Source organism: Balearica regulorum, chromosome 8, assembly GCF_011004875.1.
Source record: "Balearica regulorum gibbericeps isolate bBalReg1 chromosome 8, bBalReg1.pri, whole genome shotgun sequence".
Taxonomy (NCBI): Eukaryota; Metazoa; Chordata; class Aves; order Gruiformes; family Gruidae; genus Balearica; species Balearica regulorum.
Genome location: NC_046191.1, coordinates 18,703,032 through 18,720,411, shown reverse-complemented (window position 1 = coordinate 18,720,411; position 17,380 = coordinate 18,703,032). Strand labels below are relative to the sequence as shown.

The 17,380-nt window shown below is 40.7% G+C and overlaps 1 protein-coding gene across 2 annotated transcripts in view; it reads left to right on the top strand.

Annotated features, from left to right (window-relative positions):
- The window catches only part of TGFBR3 (transforming growth factor beta receptor 3), a 117,903-nt gene that overhangs the window by 36,093 nt on the left and 64,430 nt on the right, over positions 1 to 17,380 (top strand). For both annotated transcript variants that reach the window (XM_075759911.1, XM_075759912.1), the window contains exon 3: positions 12,491 to 12,675. In XM_075759911.1, the coding sequence (XP_075616026.1) occupies positions 12,491 to 12,675 (185 nt within the window). The remainder of the gene's footprint in view (positions 1 to 12,490; positions 12,676 to 17,380) is intronic.

Here is a 17,380-nt window from a genome sequence, read left to right as displayed (position 1 = left end):
ATACGCTGAGCCAAGTCCTTGCTGCTTGCTGGCTTTAGGAATATTCATGGTTTTGCTGAACGACATGAGCCATCAGGGCTACAGTCAGCCACCGATAATTGTGCTTAGATGGCTTAAAAATGATGCCTATGGGGATTAGCTCACAATGGTGAACTGCATGGGTAATGCCTACTACCATGATAACTTAAAGACAGTTTGTATCTGTGCTGTAATGGTGCTTCTGTTTTAAACAGAAAACACAGCTGAAAGTTCCAGTAGGCCTTGCTTTTTCATGTTTGCAATCATTTGCTTGCCTTGAGGGTTGAAGTCATTTTGTAGCTCATCTTGTCACACAGCAGGGAATTGACTATTTGGTAATAAATATTTTAAATAATGTTTTAAAGATCCTAGCATGTGGACTTTAGAAGACTTTTTTTTTTGTTGTCTTCTACAATATCATTTGACACTTTATAAAACATAGGCAGATGCATGTATTAACATATTATATAAGCATATTATTTAGCTTAAGATAATCAGGTCTATATGAGAACTATAATATAATTATATCTTTACCAAGGAGCTTGAAAACTAACATGATAAAGGTTTTTTTATTATTTTAAAAAAAGTCACCATGGGAGAGATTTTTGAGGAATATTTGGCATATACAGAAATAGTGAAGATACATGCTTCCAAAAGCCTAAGTTAGGTCAGCTGCTCCAGTTACTCTGGAATGTGTCTGCATGTATTTTCTTTGCTCCCCAAGTTTTTCCTGTATTTTTTGATTTTTTGGTGTACTATTACTTTAAATGAAAGCAAGTGGAAATTTTGAGCCAGAATAAAGAGTGACTTTGGGTGATCATTTTGTGTTTAAATAACAAGCAGGGGGAAAGATACTCAAGTAATAAAATTTGAAGTGACATTATTGAAAAACTTGGTGGCAGGTGGGATGCACTGTATTTGGGCTGCCTGTGGCCTGGTAGACATTGTGCTAATTTCTGTCCCGTTGCTTAACACCAAATGTGCCTAGAGCTTTCCAACTATTTTTTACTTGGTGAAACTTATTTTTAAATTGTGGCCGCTGGCTGAGAGCTGTTCTGATTGATTTCTGTTCATAATGACTCAGAAGTGTGGGATCTTTGTGTCTTCTGCAGCAATATCCGGGTGCATAGTCAACCCTCAGAATTTTGCAAGAACAACCATGCACCTTATCCATCAGACTTTTTAACTGAGTTTGGTGTACAGAAAATGTGGTTACACAGACCACTTATGAGCAGCTGAGCCACCAGTGACCTGTGGACCACAGTTCTAGGACCTCTGTCATGTTTATAGCCCTCGTTGGAGATTCAGCTGTGGCTTGAGCTGTCTCTAGCACCAGCCTGGTCCAGCCAACTTGTCCGAGGTACCTTGATGAACTTGGGAAAACATTTGCCAGCACTTAGCTTTACGGCTTTCAAATAGGGGAGTGTGGACATTGTGCCCCTGTCCAGGAGGATGCCATGCTTGAGTTCAGAACAGAGGAAGTACTTCATAAGCATTCCTCAGCACTGGGGCCGACCTAGCGTTTCCTCCTCTCCTTTAGGCACAGAACATTGAACAGTTGTGGGCACAGGGTCCTTCCTAGTTAAAAGCAAACCAGATAATAAAATTCACAAGTCTGAAGAGAAAGCCTGTAGCAAGGCATATTCCAGACTTGATTTCCTTGCTGATCCTACCACAGAGGCTGAGCAGAGTTGGTTAACTGAGTGGGGGCTGGGGAAGAGTACAGTAGGTTTTGCTTTTTTCTTCTTTTTTTTTTTATTGGTATAACTTCTTTTACACTTTTCAAGACAAGACTGCAACTTTAACTGTTTTGAGGAGGGAAGATTTATTTTGCTTAAGCACTTGACACAGATCAGTTTTCAAGGTTTGTGCAGTGAGACGTTAGTGATAGTGAACTCATTCTTAAAAGGTCAGTTACAGGAATTCAGCCTTCAATTGAACTTTTAATCTTGTTGTTTTTAATTAGGAGAGGGCTGGTACTCTTTCAGTTATAGAGCCATCTTCCCCCAAGACTATTCCCTTCCCTTTGGCTTTTGCTGCTTCTGAGGTCCACTGCATTTGATGGGACTGGGGCAAGCAGTTGCCAACTGCTGCAACTGGAAGCCCGAGTAACAGCGCAACATTTCTTCCTTTTATGAAGGGGCCTGTCCACTGATGAGCATTTTCAGCCCATTTGCAGCTGAGGAGGTGGGAGAGGCAGCCCCAGCATTTCCCGGTCTGGCTGGCAGCATGCAAATCATGCGTTTCAAAGCCACTGCTCTCGTTCCGACTCTGCGGCTAGCGGCATGTTTATCAGATCTTCCTGACATTCGGCACTGAGCAGATGATGTTCCCTTTTTTAGTATAAAGTGATGTTCCTGCTGTGCTAGCTGAGATTAGGGAGGGGAAGGCTTATGAAGTTTCATGCTTGAGTGAAGCACCTATATGTCAGCACAGAAGGGCTTCTGACAGGCAAAACCCATGGGGGAAAAAAATGCAGACTCCAAACCAAAAAGCCCTCTCCTCCTGCTTTTCACTGAATACTTGGTGTTGCAAGCGGGGTCCATGTGCTTCACTACTTGCCAAAGATTAGAGGCGCTGACTGCTAGTCTGTTCTTCAGATGGGTTAGGCACGAATGGAGAGTCTCCCATGCGCCCCAGGGGTAGTGGTGAAGTTCAAGCAGATGATGATTGCATGCAAGTTGCTGTTGAGCTGAAAGCTGTGCCGTCTGGTACTCCGCATCGCTGACTGTCAAAAATAAAATATCTTTGAAAGGAAAGTGCCTCTCTCTTTCTCCAGATGTGCATGTGTCCTTATGCACCAACATCCAGAATTCATTATTTCCTCTCTGAAGACCAAAAAGTAACCTGCCAATAATCCAGTTGACAGATAAAAGCAGGACATACTGAAAGAGCAGCCCTTCATACGTAGGCGCAGTGAATGACAAGTGCTGGTGAAGCTGAGCGGACTGTGTAGGAACTGTTTAATGGAATAATAAGGGTTGGATAGAAAAGAAAACAAATTACAGGGAAGTTTAGGAGAGTTGTGGAAAGGAGTGCATAGAGAAAATAGACACAGACAGAGCCCCTGCAAGTTCAATGTGTCTATGCATGTGTAAAGAAAAGCAATTTGGGCCCAAATAAAAGAAATTAAGTAAAAAGGAGAACTTTGGCTATGCTTTTATTTTGGAGCTTGGATGACCTATCAAAAATGATGCTAAAGTTATGAATCAAAGGAAAATCTGTTAATGGTTTGTAGAAGTCTGTAATACCATAATTGCTTAGAAATGTTTGTTGAGTATCTAATAGTTTCAGGCAAAGATGGCTGCATATGTAGCTCCAAATGGAAGTCAGTGGGGATCAAGCATGTGACAGCTACTTGTGTTTCAGAAAAACTGTCATGGGATTTTTTTTTTATTTATTTTTAAATCATTCTGAACTAAACTTCAAGAAGGGAAAAACAAACAACTACAAAATCCACCTAAACCAAAAAATCCTCCCCCTGCTCCCCATCTAGTGAATATGTTCCATAACCATACCATTACTGGATATTTTGGTACCTTTCTCTGTGCCTATTGATGCTGCCTGAGATGGGATACCAACACTTCTTGTGTTGGTTTGAAAATCATTAGAACTTGTAGCAGCACTTTCAAGAGCACCCGTGAGTATACAGAAAACTGAAATATACATTTGCAATTTAAATAGGTAACATTTTTCTGAGAGAGACAGACTCAGAAGACTTGTGTTCTTAGATAAGCATGGACTGCTGAGGTCTGATCTATGTTTACACATGTGTTTTTGTGCATGCTCTTTGATGATGCATGAATTCCTGTGTGGCTGATCGTGAAAGTAAGTATGGTTCTTCCTCTTTGTCTCCTGAAACTGATTTTATGAAGTCTGGAATTTCCTTCTCTGTCATCTTTAATTTACTCATTTTCAGGAATACAGTAACAGCAGTAGTTGTGGGTAGGATAGTTTGAGGAGTTTCAATACTGATTTATTAAAAATACAATCGTTTTGAAACCTGTTTTAGTTATTTTTGCTCTAAGCAGGCATTTAATTTTTATAGGGGTTTTTTTCCCCCCCTTTTGGCCCCAATACAGAGCTCTGGTGTAAACCAAGCAGAATGCTTCCTGTCGTTGTCTGATAAAAAGTGCACTTCCATTCATTGTTTCCATGTAACTTCCTATCCTTTCGATGGTAGAGAGGGGTAAATCTGAGACAATTTATGGGCTATCTCTGGGGAAAAGAGACTTTCACAACAAAAAGTTTGAATGTCGTTTGGAATAATGAACAAGGAATGTTAGAAATAGTTTGTGTTTGTTCATTTCTTCCTCTTTGTACAATCACAGTGCTGAAGACAATGTCATCCATTAACAGTGATGAAAACAGAATGCTACATTTGGTTCTTCCATTAAGGCTGTTAAGGCACAATGATTACGTGCATTTTAGGTACAGCTTGTTTTCTGAAATAATTCTGTATCTTTTAAGTCATGATACAGATTCGTGATGGAAGTCAGGCATTTCTGAAATACCGCTATGTCTGGGGGTGAAGCCTTCGGTCTGAGTAATGTTGACTGCTGTTTGAAAAAGGATAGGTGCTCCATAGGACCTGAGATTTATGCAAGAGGATCATCTCCACTTGAATTTTAGACCAATTGCTGGAAACATGTCTGTTTTCTACTACTTGAGGATAACAACTGGAAAAACTCAGCAACCCTTTCTGAAACATTGGTGGACTACTTTGTTTTCAGTTTTTCGGCATGGAAAACAGAAGTTGTGCTTATTGGGTTTATTTAAATGAAAGTCAACACATTTGTGCTGTTCTGTTTATACAGATTAAAAAGATGCTCTTATGTGAGTGGAGTGTTCTCCAAGTACTTGCTTGGGAGAAGGGATGGGGGTAGAGAGAGAGCGCGCATGTGTGGATGAGCGTGCACGTTTAAGGCATGGAAAAACACTAGAGAAGAGTTCCTGTAAGCAGTGTTTTGCTGCAAACCTCGAGAGAAGGTAGAGCTTTGACAGTACTTCTGGTCTGAAAGAAGTACAGCAGAGGTTACGTAAAATGTAGGTCTGTGATACAGCACATCTGCTTTGAAAGACTTCTTTGTTTTCCAGGTACAGATGTTTGTTTTCTAAGTTTATGCCTCATGTGTAGCAATGTCTTAAAATTGTGCCCAGCAGATGTTCAACCAAACAAGTTTTTCATTCATTGCCTTTTCTGTTTAATTAGCTTAATAGGTGTATAAACAAGACAGCTGGAGTTCCTTTTGTTAAGCAAGATAGTGACTGATTGACATTTGCCTCGCTTTGCCTTGCTTGCTCAGGTATTGAAATGAGTTTTGCTGTATAACAAATCAATTTGACTTTGTCATTTACATTTTTTTTCATAAAATGGATAGTTTAGGTATAATTCATCATTTCTAAGTAGCAGTACATTGCTACAGAAGTAAAGTTTTATTTGGTGGTTAACGCTTCCAATTGAACTTGCATCAATTTTACATCCTGGTGAGGACAAAACATTAATAGGAGCTTATTTTTAAGAAAGTGGAAGAAAGCATTTCTGCTTTCAAAATGTAATTTGAATTTTTTCCCACATGGAAAAAAAAAAGTGAGATCTGTGCAGGCAACACTTGAGGTTAGATCATCTCTGCTAAACAGATGAGATAAACATCGTGCTTGTACCAGTGGCCAGGAGCAGTGGGAATGGATATTTTGCAACATATCCTCCAGAGAGGCATAAAAGATTATTTGGCTTAGAAAGAGAAACCAGCATCAGGAGTTTGTACCAAACATAACAACAACCCAAAAAAGGTATGGGGCACGTCATTGTAGGCCTGAATGATTCCCAGTGGGCAGGCAGAAGATGCTAGCTAGACTTTACGATGCATTAACAGAAACATCTAGAAAGACTGCAGAAAATAAATTATCAAAATGCATTGCAGATTAAGTGTAATCTAATATATTGAAACATCTGAATACTTTGGCCCATGCATGGAACAGGTCTGGGCAGAGTTCGTGATAGTGGAATGGGAATTAATTGGGGGTTGATAGTTGGGAATTGAGAATACATAAAGCAAGGGTCTGATTGCACATAGCATTAACAGTAGAAACTAGTGTAAAGGTGAAGTATGTAGGTTAATGCATAGTTCCAGAGGATAGGTTTTTTTTTCCTTGGAGAAAGGGGGAAGGAGCAGGGATGGTGTTGTGGAGTTGCTGAAGATTAGTGGGCTTTGAGCACTGGAATGGAGAACTTCTGCTGTGTTTTTGCATAAGCACATGTTTTGAGTTAGCACAGCTTCTATGTTTTAACTCCTTCTACAACCGAATCTTGCCATCTGTACTGAATATTTCTTGGGGATATATTTTTCGTCTTCTCAGTTTAAGTTTTATAGCTCCCTCATTTCAAATAGATATATGTGGGGTCTGAGAGTTTGGGTGTTTGGTTTGTTTTGTTTTTTCAAAATAGCCCAAAATCAGTCCATGTCTGTGAATATTTCCCCTGTAATTTTAAACTGCTCCCCCTTCCTCCTATGGTAATTTAGTCAAAAGTAGTTCCACCATGAAAAATATTCTTTTCTTGCTGACATCATCCAGCCTGTGCTGGATGTAGTGGTAAAAGAACTCCCTGAAAATTAAGGATATGAAGAGAAGCTTACCCAGCCCTGTGTACAACAGCTATGCTGTGTTTGTGTTTTCAGTACAATGCTTCTGTCTCCTGTTTTTCATCTGCCCCCACTTGATTTTCTGTGCACACTCTCATGAACTTTTTTGCTCTTTCTGTCTATTTCTGCCGAAGGTTTAAAATGTATTCAAGGGCTTTCATGAACATTTACTCAATTTCAGCCCTGCTTCGGTTGCAGTTCACAAGGGGTTTGCTGTTCCTTCTGCTAAAGTAGAAGCTGCTCTAAAATTCATTGATATCCGCCATCTGTAGAAAAGCTGTTCTTTGTATTAATGGTGGAGGCTGCCCATTATCCTCTACACCATTTGAATCACCAGGAATTTGGCTTCCCAGGGGGACTTCTGTGAAGGAGTGCGCAGGAAGAAATTTAGTAGTTGTTGTTACAGAGCCACTCATGCTAAATAAGTAGTAATGACTTATATTTTCCCTTTTGAGTGACAGGCATCACTTCCCTCTGTACATTCTTATTTGCCTCAATCCTTGAGTATATTTTTTTGGTATAAATGCTTCCCTCAGTGAGAAACCCTTTATAGGAAGAAGGTTGGGTGGCAACAATTGCTCCAGGTGGAACAGTGGCCCTTCGCCCATGCACTTGTATCTTTAGAAATGAGTGGTGCAGGTTATAGGAAGAAGCTGTTATGAAGTCTGGTCAAATAGTCCGCAGTGAATCTTAAGCTTTTCAGTTCAAGAGAAAATGGCTTTCCCCCCTCTTGTTTTTACAGAACCCTGTTGTCATTCAAAAGTAGGTTTCAGGATCCTCTCTCTTTTCTTACGTCTTGTTCCAGTTGTCATTGCCACTAGCTGATGTAAAAAAAAAAAAAGCCTTTAAATTAACCTTTTCCAAAAGAACTTTTGTGAAAGTCTGTCATTTGGGCATACTGAAATCTCTGCTTGGATAGTTAGCATCCTCTAAGACTTGCTTTTCAGTATATAAAGTGATGAATTCTAGCAGGATCTGCAGTAATTTATATTACTTTGTACCTGACAGCACAGAGATCCCTGGTGTTCCTCAAGTCTGGATTTTGAATTTTTGTCTTTATGTATAATGCATAGATTTGTGCCATTCCCTCATTCAAAAATCAATTAGAATAAATCTGTCTTCCTTCTAAGGACTGTTATATCCCATTGGTGTGGCTTGTATCCTCTGGCGTGGCATATGGGAGCCATGATAATGTGCCGTGGAGCCCCCAGCACAGATTCACGCAATTTGCAGGAGCTGGTCACACTTTTCAGCTGACAACACTGTAGAAATCTCCATGGAAATGCAACAGAAAGTATATTAGTCTTTACTATTTGAATAAAATCCATCACAGTTACGACTTGGTCTTGGGTTGTTGTATTATCCCCCTTAGCGTTGTACTCCTATTTCTGCTACTTTCTTACAGCAAGAACACGTGTTACTCATTAGTAGCATGGATGATATGGGAAACAAGAATGTTGAAATTGTATTGAATATGTTCCACATGTTAGTATCAAAAAAGGTTGGGTCTGTGTTACGATTTCCTTTAAAATATTCTTATTAATTGGAAGTGGAAAATAATTCAGTACTAAACAATTCTCTAGAATTCTAAATTCACTAAACATTTGCCATCGTAAAACACATACGTAATAAGCAGTTCTTATAAAACTGCCTAACCAGCTTTCCATTTTCAAAGGCTTTGCAGGCATTAAGCAACTAAAATTTGACTGTCGTAAGAGCCAGGATTTGCTAACAAGGTTGAATGGATACATGGTCCAAAGTTAAACAAAAGCCTGAAGATGGCTGTGCGTGCACACTTACCTTCTCAGCAGAGAAGGGACTAAAGGCTTGTAGCTGCACTAGGGTGTATAAACGGGAAGATACTTCTGACTCTTTAAGTGCCAGTTTGATGGGAATGTGATGCAAGAGAGTATGTCTATGTTTGGAGCCGATGAGGCAATCTTGATGCATTAATGGGATGAACTGGCCCTTAAGCAGTGACGATAGTAAATTTTGCTAGGCTGTTGGTGTCACCGATGCAGGTGAGGGGCAGGAACGGGGTGTGAGGCTGGAGTGGGAAGCTGGCAGAGCCCAATCCTGGTGTCTGTGCAGGGCAGAGCAGCAGAACAGTAAAGCCCAGGCAAGATGAGCCTGTGGTTTCGTGTTGGGTTTCAAATACAGGCAGGTGGTGCAGAGGTGATAAACAATCAGATTAGTAGTGTCACAGAAAGGCCTTTCTGTTTGTTTTTTCAGAGTGCTAAATATGCACTTTGTAGGCTTTAAACTACCTAGGGGAAGTAACTAGCTTTCTAGTCAGAGGAAGGTGGCAGGAGGGGTCTGTGAGGGAGCCGGGAAGAGTGAGAGCAGCTTATTTGGGAAAAGGGGAGCTTCTGCTGCTCCCACTGGAGTGCCAGTGCCTCGGAGTGACACCTACATGTCTTCACTGGAACAGATTGCAGGTCCAGTAGGAAGCGCTGGAAAGAAATGTTGTTAATGAATGTTTAGCGAATAGCTCAGGCAGTGCTGGGGTTTGTGTGGCATAAGAATAGTCTAAAGTACAGCATAAATGGAGAGAAGGTGGCAGAAAGAACTGTCCTGTGCCACATACAGGCTGGGCATCAGTGGACTTTGTGATCTAGAAAGAAGTTTTCCTTTTGCTTGGCACTAGCTCCAGGCATGCAAGTGTATGCTGGACATGGCATTACACCCAGTTTAGTGGTTGGTCAAATAGGCAAATTTCAGTGCATGAAAATTGCTGCTTGGTACTGCCAGCACATTTAAGAGAAATAATGCTCATAAGAGCCTTGAGTTCCTAGAAGGGTGGTATGGGCCTGGACCGTAGCTACACAGGCACCTGTGCAAAACTCGGCAACAACAAGATGCAACTTCTGGAGTAACCCCTCTGTTACTTACCCACCGTTATTCCTTGCATGTGGGCAGTCTTACAGCATACATAGTCTGAATGCAGTGGAGCCAGCCCCCAGTAGATACTCTGATCTTCAGTTCAAATTTCAAGGGTATCTCACTCCTGAGGCTGGTGTGAAAGCAATTCTACCAGATGCAGTAATTCCCCAAAAACATGGTTTGTGGGGTTTGGTTTTTTTTATACTGAGTGACTCAGAGCAACTCTGTGCACCCCTTCCTTCAAAACAGAGCTGACAGAAGCAGCGTGCCCCAGGCTGGTGGGGCACGAGCCAGCGTGCATCCAGGCGCCACGCGGCTGTACTGGTCTAAGAGCAGGCCTACACCAGTAAGCCCTGCTTAAGACTGGTACAGCTGTGTGGGCTCACTGCCAGCGGGGTGACGGGGTTTCTGCAGGAGATCTGGCCCACATCCAGCCGGGACAGAGCGCAGGCGGAGTGGGCATGCCTCCGTCTGCCCTTCGCTGTGCAGATAAGCTCAGCTGTGCACGGTTATACAGGATGTGAACTTCTGCTCCCTCCAGGAGTATTGCAATCTCGCACGTTGAGCAGAACAGGCGGCCTTGCAGAAAGACGGGCTTCCTTAATGCCCAATTGGGGTGCCGGCCAGGGAGGCAGTTACAGGCAGCCCGAATGTGTCAGTTGCCGTCTTCGTGTGGATTGAATCCATGTAGGAAGTGAGGGGAAAATCCAGATGTCTTCTCCTCTAATATGACAAGTTTGTACAGAATAAGGACCAGCTGAAGACTGGAGGGGAGGACTGGTAGATGTACTGCATGGAAATAGACAGTCACGAGGGAATCTGTTGCCGAGAGAGAGGTACTGGCTCTTTCTCCTGAACCTTTGCTAAGGAAAAATACACATTTTTGTCTCCAACTCCATTTCCATTTTGTGCCGAGCCTTGCACCTTTTCCTTCATGTGTATGTGTTATGATAGAGGCATCTTAACAAATGTCAACTCCATTCTCATCTGCAAGAGAAAATTCAATGAACAAGCACTCTTTGGCTCTCTGTTCTCAGCCTAAGAAATGCATGTGGAGTTTAGAAATGTCTTTTGTGCAGGTTGTGTAACATGGTATGCTGCTGGACTTACACATCGGTGGCTGGGCTAATTGATTAGTAGGTTCTCTGGTCTGTACTTGTACATCAGGAAAATGAGACCTCTCTGCTAGTGTATATTATTGTTACAAATTCTAAATACATATCTTCAACCATTACAAAGGGGAACTTTTAAAATTTTTATTAATTTATTTTTTAAACTGGGTATCATTGCTTGGACTGGTCCTATTTTGTATTGATATTCTTAAAAAGGAATTAAAAAAACAAATAAACCTCAAATCCCCCAAGCTGGTGGTCAGTGCTACCACCAAGTTCCTCATATAGAAAGCAGAAAGTTTGTTTATCCTCTGTACCCTGAGCACAGGCATGCGTAATTTATGCCTTGAGCATTGACTTTAACAAATATTCCTGTTCTGTGGGAGCTGGCAGGATATGTACTATGCACTGGTGGGTTTCAGGAACGGCCTCTTTGGCAGGACAAGGCACGCACAGCCCAAGGCACTGCGGAAATCTCCCTGGGCTCAGGGGCTTTGCTTTTTCCAGATAAAGTCTGTTTTAAGATGGACTCTCTGACTTCTAAATGGCCAGCTACTAACTGTATCTTGAGTGAACTGTCTTTTTAACTAGCAAAGTGTCAGTCAGTGCTAATGTAATTAAACATATGTGTACACCCAAGTCAAATGATCTCTAGTGCTACAATAGCTGGATGTAGACTTCACAAAACCAGAGCTCTGCCATTTGATCAGTTGGGGATTTTCTTTAATTTTGAACTTTTTTTGAAAGAAGCATTTTACTTCCATTGCAGATGTACACTATCTGGAAAAAAAAAATCATGCTTCTAGCTTATATTTCTCTCTTATGTCTTACAGCCTCTGAACTGACTGGTTCATGTGAGTCTAATTCTTATCTGAGTGACTTTGGTGCAAATTAGGGGTTAAGTGAATTGACGTTCTCCTGTGACCTTCTGAATCAAAAACATACTGTATCTGTTACTGTCAGGGGTGGGTTTGAGCCATTTTGGAAAAGCAGAGCTGCTTTTCATAAATATTTGTCTTGCTTTAGTTTCCTGAGATATAGTTTAAATGTAAACTACTCCGTATGTTTCAGCTTTTGTGCTATCTTGCTATATCCCATCACACTGTCTCACGTACTATATAAGACTATGGCACTACATCATGCTGTGGTGATTATTTGAAAGGGCGTACACTCTGTTTTGGACTAGATATCTGTTATCAGTGTAGATAATTGCTGTCAGACACAAAATAGACTCAGTAAACAAACATTTCATTTTATCATGTGACAGATGCCTGCTGTTTTGTACAATGTATTTGAATAACGTTCACTATAAATCAGTGCTGCTTCAAAAGCAACAAATCCAACTCGCCCAAATCCTTCCTGATGTAATTGCTTTATACTAGAGATTAACTTTTCATTGTTATATATACATGATTGCATTTTTCAATGTTTGGAGATAACAATGTTTGACATAAACAAATAATTCACATCTAAGATGAACCAATTCCTCCTACCACTATCACTGCTTTGTTTTGTCTCTTTTGGCTTTTTTTTTTGGCTTTTTTCTCTTTTATTGTTGGTTTCCTCCCTGGTAAAGACAAGACTACCTTCAATTTTGGAATCCATACTTTAAATTTAAACTTTCAGAGAGAACTTGAACCAATGAGTTAGCATATTCAGGAGAACTTAAAAGGGCAGTAGCAATAAATGTCTTCATTTTGTGGATAATGAACATGCAGCCTCTGCTTGTGTTCCCATGGGTTTTGTGATGAAGAGGATGATCATTATTTGGCAGGTGTAATTATGTATGGCTTTTTTTCTCCAAATGATGTGCATCTGTGTCTTCCTCTGCAGGTCCTGTGCCTAAGAGTGAATGTGTCTTATCACCCGTTAACAATTCACACCCAGTCCATGCCTTACTGGAGAGTTTTACAGTCTTATCAGGCTGCGCAAGCCGAGGCACGACAGGCCTGCCACAAGAGGTGCACGTCCTCAATCTCAGAAATCCCGAGGAGGGTCTTGGCCACCATGAGAGAGAGGTAAAGGAGAAATTACTTTTCATCCAGATCCCTGGTTACAAGTGTGCTTGCAAATAGGATTGTTCTACATTAATTTGCTAAATAAAGTAATTTCTGAATTGTGACCAGAAAGACTACAAAGAAGCACGTGCAATTTGCGTGGATACTGTCCACCTATGCTTTGCATGTCACGCAAGTAAACTGCTTCCGTACCCAGCCACTCCATCACCTTTCACAACCACAAAGTATACTTAAAAAAGATGGCGGGGTGGGCAAAGGAAATAAGAAACAGATTTAGATCTACAAGAGGCCTTTACAAAATTGGCTGTCTTCAGAGGCAGATCGTTTACCTAAATGTGTTGTAAATTAACATGAATACCTTTGGAGCCCTGCCATGACCACTATAAACAAATATTTAAGTTCAGATTCTTTTACCCCTGTAATACATCCTTAATGCTTCACTGGGGGGGGACTGCTGTACAGAAAGCAAGTGTTGCTGACTATGGTAGTACTTAAGTACAGTCCAATTACTTATGTACATTTCACTCGGAGGGACTGACAAGAACTTCAGCTGCTCTGAAAGCAACAGCACAAGAAGAAAATTTTTGATGTTGTTGTGCAGTACTGTTGTTTACTCTCAAAACACATCAAAACAGAGTGCCGATGTGAAAAACAAACACTGCGTGCCGTGACAGCTGAGCTTCTTGGTTTGTGTTCTTACAGCATTATACACACAAATCCTTAGTGCTGCATCCTGGGAGAGCAATGTGCATGTACACAATTAGCAGAATTTGTAATGAAAGAACAAAGATGATGATCCACCAGGCGGAAGTTTAGAAAAAGAGGGTCTAAATCTGTGCTAAAAGAACTTTTAAGTGGAGTCTTTTATAGTGATTTAAATAAAGGCAGATACTCTTGGCCATAGTGAAAGTCTTTCCACTGGCTTCAACAGCAGCCTTATTGGGTTTGTGGTGTGTTCAGCTCAATGTGTATTGTATGCATCCATGAAACTTCAGCTGTTGTGTTCATTTTCAGTATATACACTGTCTGAAATGTATAGTGTATGATGAAAAAGTTATTTACTATTTTTTCAGTAGCCATCTCATTGGCTAATCAAAATTGTCAAGCCTTCTTCAGTTCAACTGTCATGAAATTAATAAAAAAAATTACATTTTTGGGGGGGGGGAGCTAGGAGTGATGAACAGAGATTTTTGTTTGGTTTGTTTTTTTGGTTTTTTAAAGCCCTTCTTAGGTTGCAAGGCACTGGGTTTTCAGTCTGATGAGTGCACTGTGAAATGCCTGCAAAAAAATGTAGGTACAATCAGTTCTCTGGGCATGAAAATCAAATTGTATTTAGAAGCTTTTTTTTTTGGGGGGGGGTAACATAGCTTCTTAGGAAAACTAAACAGCCTTATGTGATTCTGCTATGTATTTGTCAGTGCCTTTCTCATCACCCAGGAACTTTAAATCCATTGGCAAGTCACAGACAAATTTGGTGTGACAGGTAGATCTCAAGGTAATAACAAATTTTGCTGGAGACAGGCAGAAGAGTGCCCTTGCTGTGGGGATGTGGTATAGTGGGAACTTGTTACTTCTTAGTTACTAAAGGGTGCCCGGGGATGGGATGAAGCAGGCTACAGCTGGAGCTTGTACCTCCCCAGAGACCAGAATGAATCAGCTGCAAAGCAGACATTTGCATAAAACCGAATTTCCCTCTGGTTCAATGCTCCTGATACTACTTGTGTAACTGTGGTTTGTACAGTTGTGTGCGCACGCAGCGGAGTCAGAGCTGGAGTCAGGTGTGCATGAAGTGCTGTGCCGCTACTGTCTAATCATCTCGACAGAATGATAAAAGATTTAAATATTTGGTTTTGAATAAAAATAGTTGCTGCCTAGCAGAAAGAGGCTGCTTGTGCCTCCTAACATGGTTATGGCAAGAAAGCAGTTTCCCCCAAGCTGTCTTTTCTATGTATTTCTGCGGTATACCAAGTGTAGGGCACAGAATATATTCACAATTTGTAGCCCCTAGCCTCCTTCTGCCATATCCCAACCAGTTTCCAGTCACAGCCCTCAGAGATGGCTGCTCTAAAAATGCACAGGAAGCTGGAGCAAGGCTTGCTGGCGACAGCGCCGAGCAAAAGAGTGTAAACAACTTGGAAAGATCAGATTTTACTTATAGGATCAGACTCGGAAAACAAAGCAGAGCGAATGTTATCTTTTCCATTATTGTAGAAACCAACTCCAAGTGGCCTTTTGTCTTAAAGTAGAATGTACCCATCACCTCAAGTTACATTAGTTTGATTTACCAGCTGAGGTGTTTCCTGTTGCCTGCAAATGCTGATAGCAAAGGTAGAGATCTGTTTGTCATACAGCATTTCCAGTATGCTCCAGAATAAAACCAGTATTTTTGTTTGACAGTACACTAATTAGATTCAGCAGCATCAAGAGCATGTTTAAAATAAATCGGGCATTCATTCAGAGGTTGGCTGAAGTTCTGATAATGTGGAATGCAAGATCTGAAAATCTTTAAGTGAGGGCTTGCTTTGGGGGAGGAGGTCGGGTTTTGTTTTGTTTTTAACCTGCCCTGTGCTAGATGCTGCTAAATTACACATTCCTTACTTGCTGGGAGGAGTGTAAACTTCCCCCAGCAAATTCCTTGGAGGGCTCATGTATTACACATACTTGTGCAGTTATCCTGGTTCTCATAAATATGCAAACATACAAGCATGCACTAATTTAACTCACTTTGACACTTGTGTAGAATATACAGACAACAAGCTTTTGCAAATTTAAACATAGGAGGGGAGGGCATGGCAGGGGCATGTGTTCCTCCTGTAACACATGCAGGCTTTTCTGTAAAGCTTAGTAAGGTTTGGGTGATTTTTCTTCCCTGTAAACTGAAAAAAAAATATATAGGTGGACTGGAAATGTATAGGATTATGTATTCTGAACAAACTTTGCAAAACTAAATCAGTAATTTAGTACTTTCCAGTTAAGACTGAAATGTGGTAAATATAAGGTCATATCATGAAATGCTGTAATCATATCTGTGATCTTCAACTAAGTTGTTCATGTTATACTTTGTTAATCCCTGTCGGGGTGACATCTCTTTTGTTGAGATTGTGAAGACACTTTCTTCAAGTAAAAACCCCAAAAGCTCCAATCTTTTTCAAGTGTTTCTTCGAAATGTCTTTTATCACAATTCGTATTGGCCATGCTTTATCATAGGAAATAGAATACGGGTGCATGTAATAGCCACAAGTGTTTATATTGAACTTGGCATGAAAAATGCAAGGCCTTTTTGTTTGTTTTATTTGGTCAAATATTCCTGGGGAAGTGAGTGCATGTGTGCATTTCTGTAGTGATCTGGGTCTCAGCTGAAAGCCAGGAACTACTGAACTCTTACAATAACTTTCTCTTTGGCTTTGGGTATCTTCACTGCTTCAGTTTCCCAGTTTTTAGAAAGGAGATAGTTGTTTTCTCATGGAGCTGCTTGTTCTGAGAAAGAATTGTTGTTTGAAGAGGCACTTGGAAACTCTAGAGATTTGCACCAGAAAAATGTGTATAGAACACCTTAAAAATTATTTTAACATGAAAGTCACTCCTTTAGATAGGTACATTATCAAGTCCTAAATTAATGGAGGATTCTTTTATTATACCTGCGAGTTGAATTTCCCTGAGCTGCTTCAGGCACGCAACGACAATTGAAATAGCTAAAGGGGGGAGCAGGGGAATATAAAATTAATCTCATGTGAATACTTAGGATTGAATACATATGAATACATGGAATCAGGGTTCCTGGCAATGGATTCACTATTGTTTTTGTTGACATCCTCATCCTCAATAGCTTTAAGATGTTGTGCCTGATACAGATGTTTAACATGTGTTATGCAAAATGAAGGCAGGAAAATCAAGGACTCTATTTTTATAATTTTGAGTAACACTACTAAGGCTGTAATAATTTGACAGGCTTTTCCCCCCACTGTTTAATCCATGTTACTTGGCAACGATTTCATAATAAAAATTTCCTTTGAGAGCAAACCTGGTACTGAAATGCCTGTTAGTTCCTGTAAGTATCCTAGCCAGGTACTTACTAGTGATGTATCTCAGGTTCCTGAGCAACCCGCTTAAAAGTCATAAAATGATGAGCGAAATTATTGAAGTCCACTATTTAAGGGCTTTCTGAAGAGATCTCTAAGTTGTAAAAAAAATGGGACAGGAAAAGACTCTGAAACAGTCACCTGATAATGTATTTCTATATACTGGTCTTTGCAGTGCATCCTGAATTCAGGATAATTTTTCTATGTCACAATGTTTTTGTATTTTAGGACTGTGAGGATCCAGACAATGAGGGTGATGAAAACCTGGTTAATTTTGCCTATTTTTCTATATTTACTGTGTTTCCCCATGTGTTCATTTTAACTATTTTCAGAAGTTTAACATCACAACAGCCTTACCCAAGGCTATGTCGGGGAAGAATGCTTTGTTTCATGCTCTGGCATCCAGAGATTTGGGGACAGCCTTGAGATTCAGCTGTGATAAAGGGGCCATTTTCTGGGCGGGGTTTAAACATGCTGACCTCCTGTGCCAGAGCCATGGTCGGAGGGGCCTGGGGAGCTTGTGCTGACAGCTGGCAGGAAGGGAATTCAAGGTTTGTTATTTGACGGCTGGAGTTAGTGAGGTTTTTGTTACCTAGTCATTTGTTTGATTCCATTTTGTTTATTTC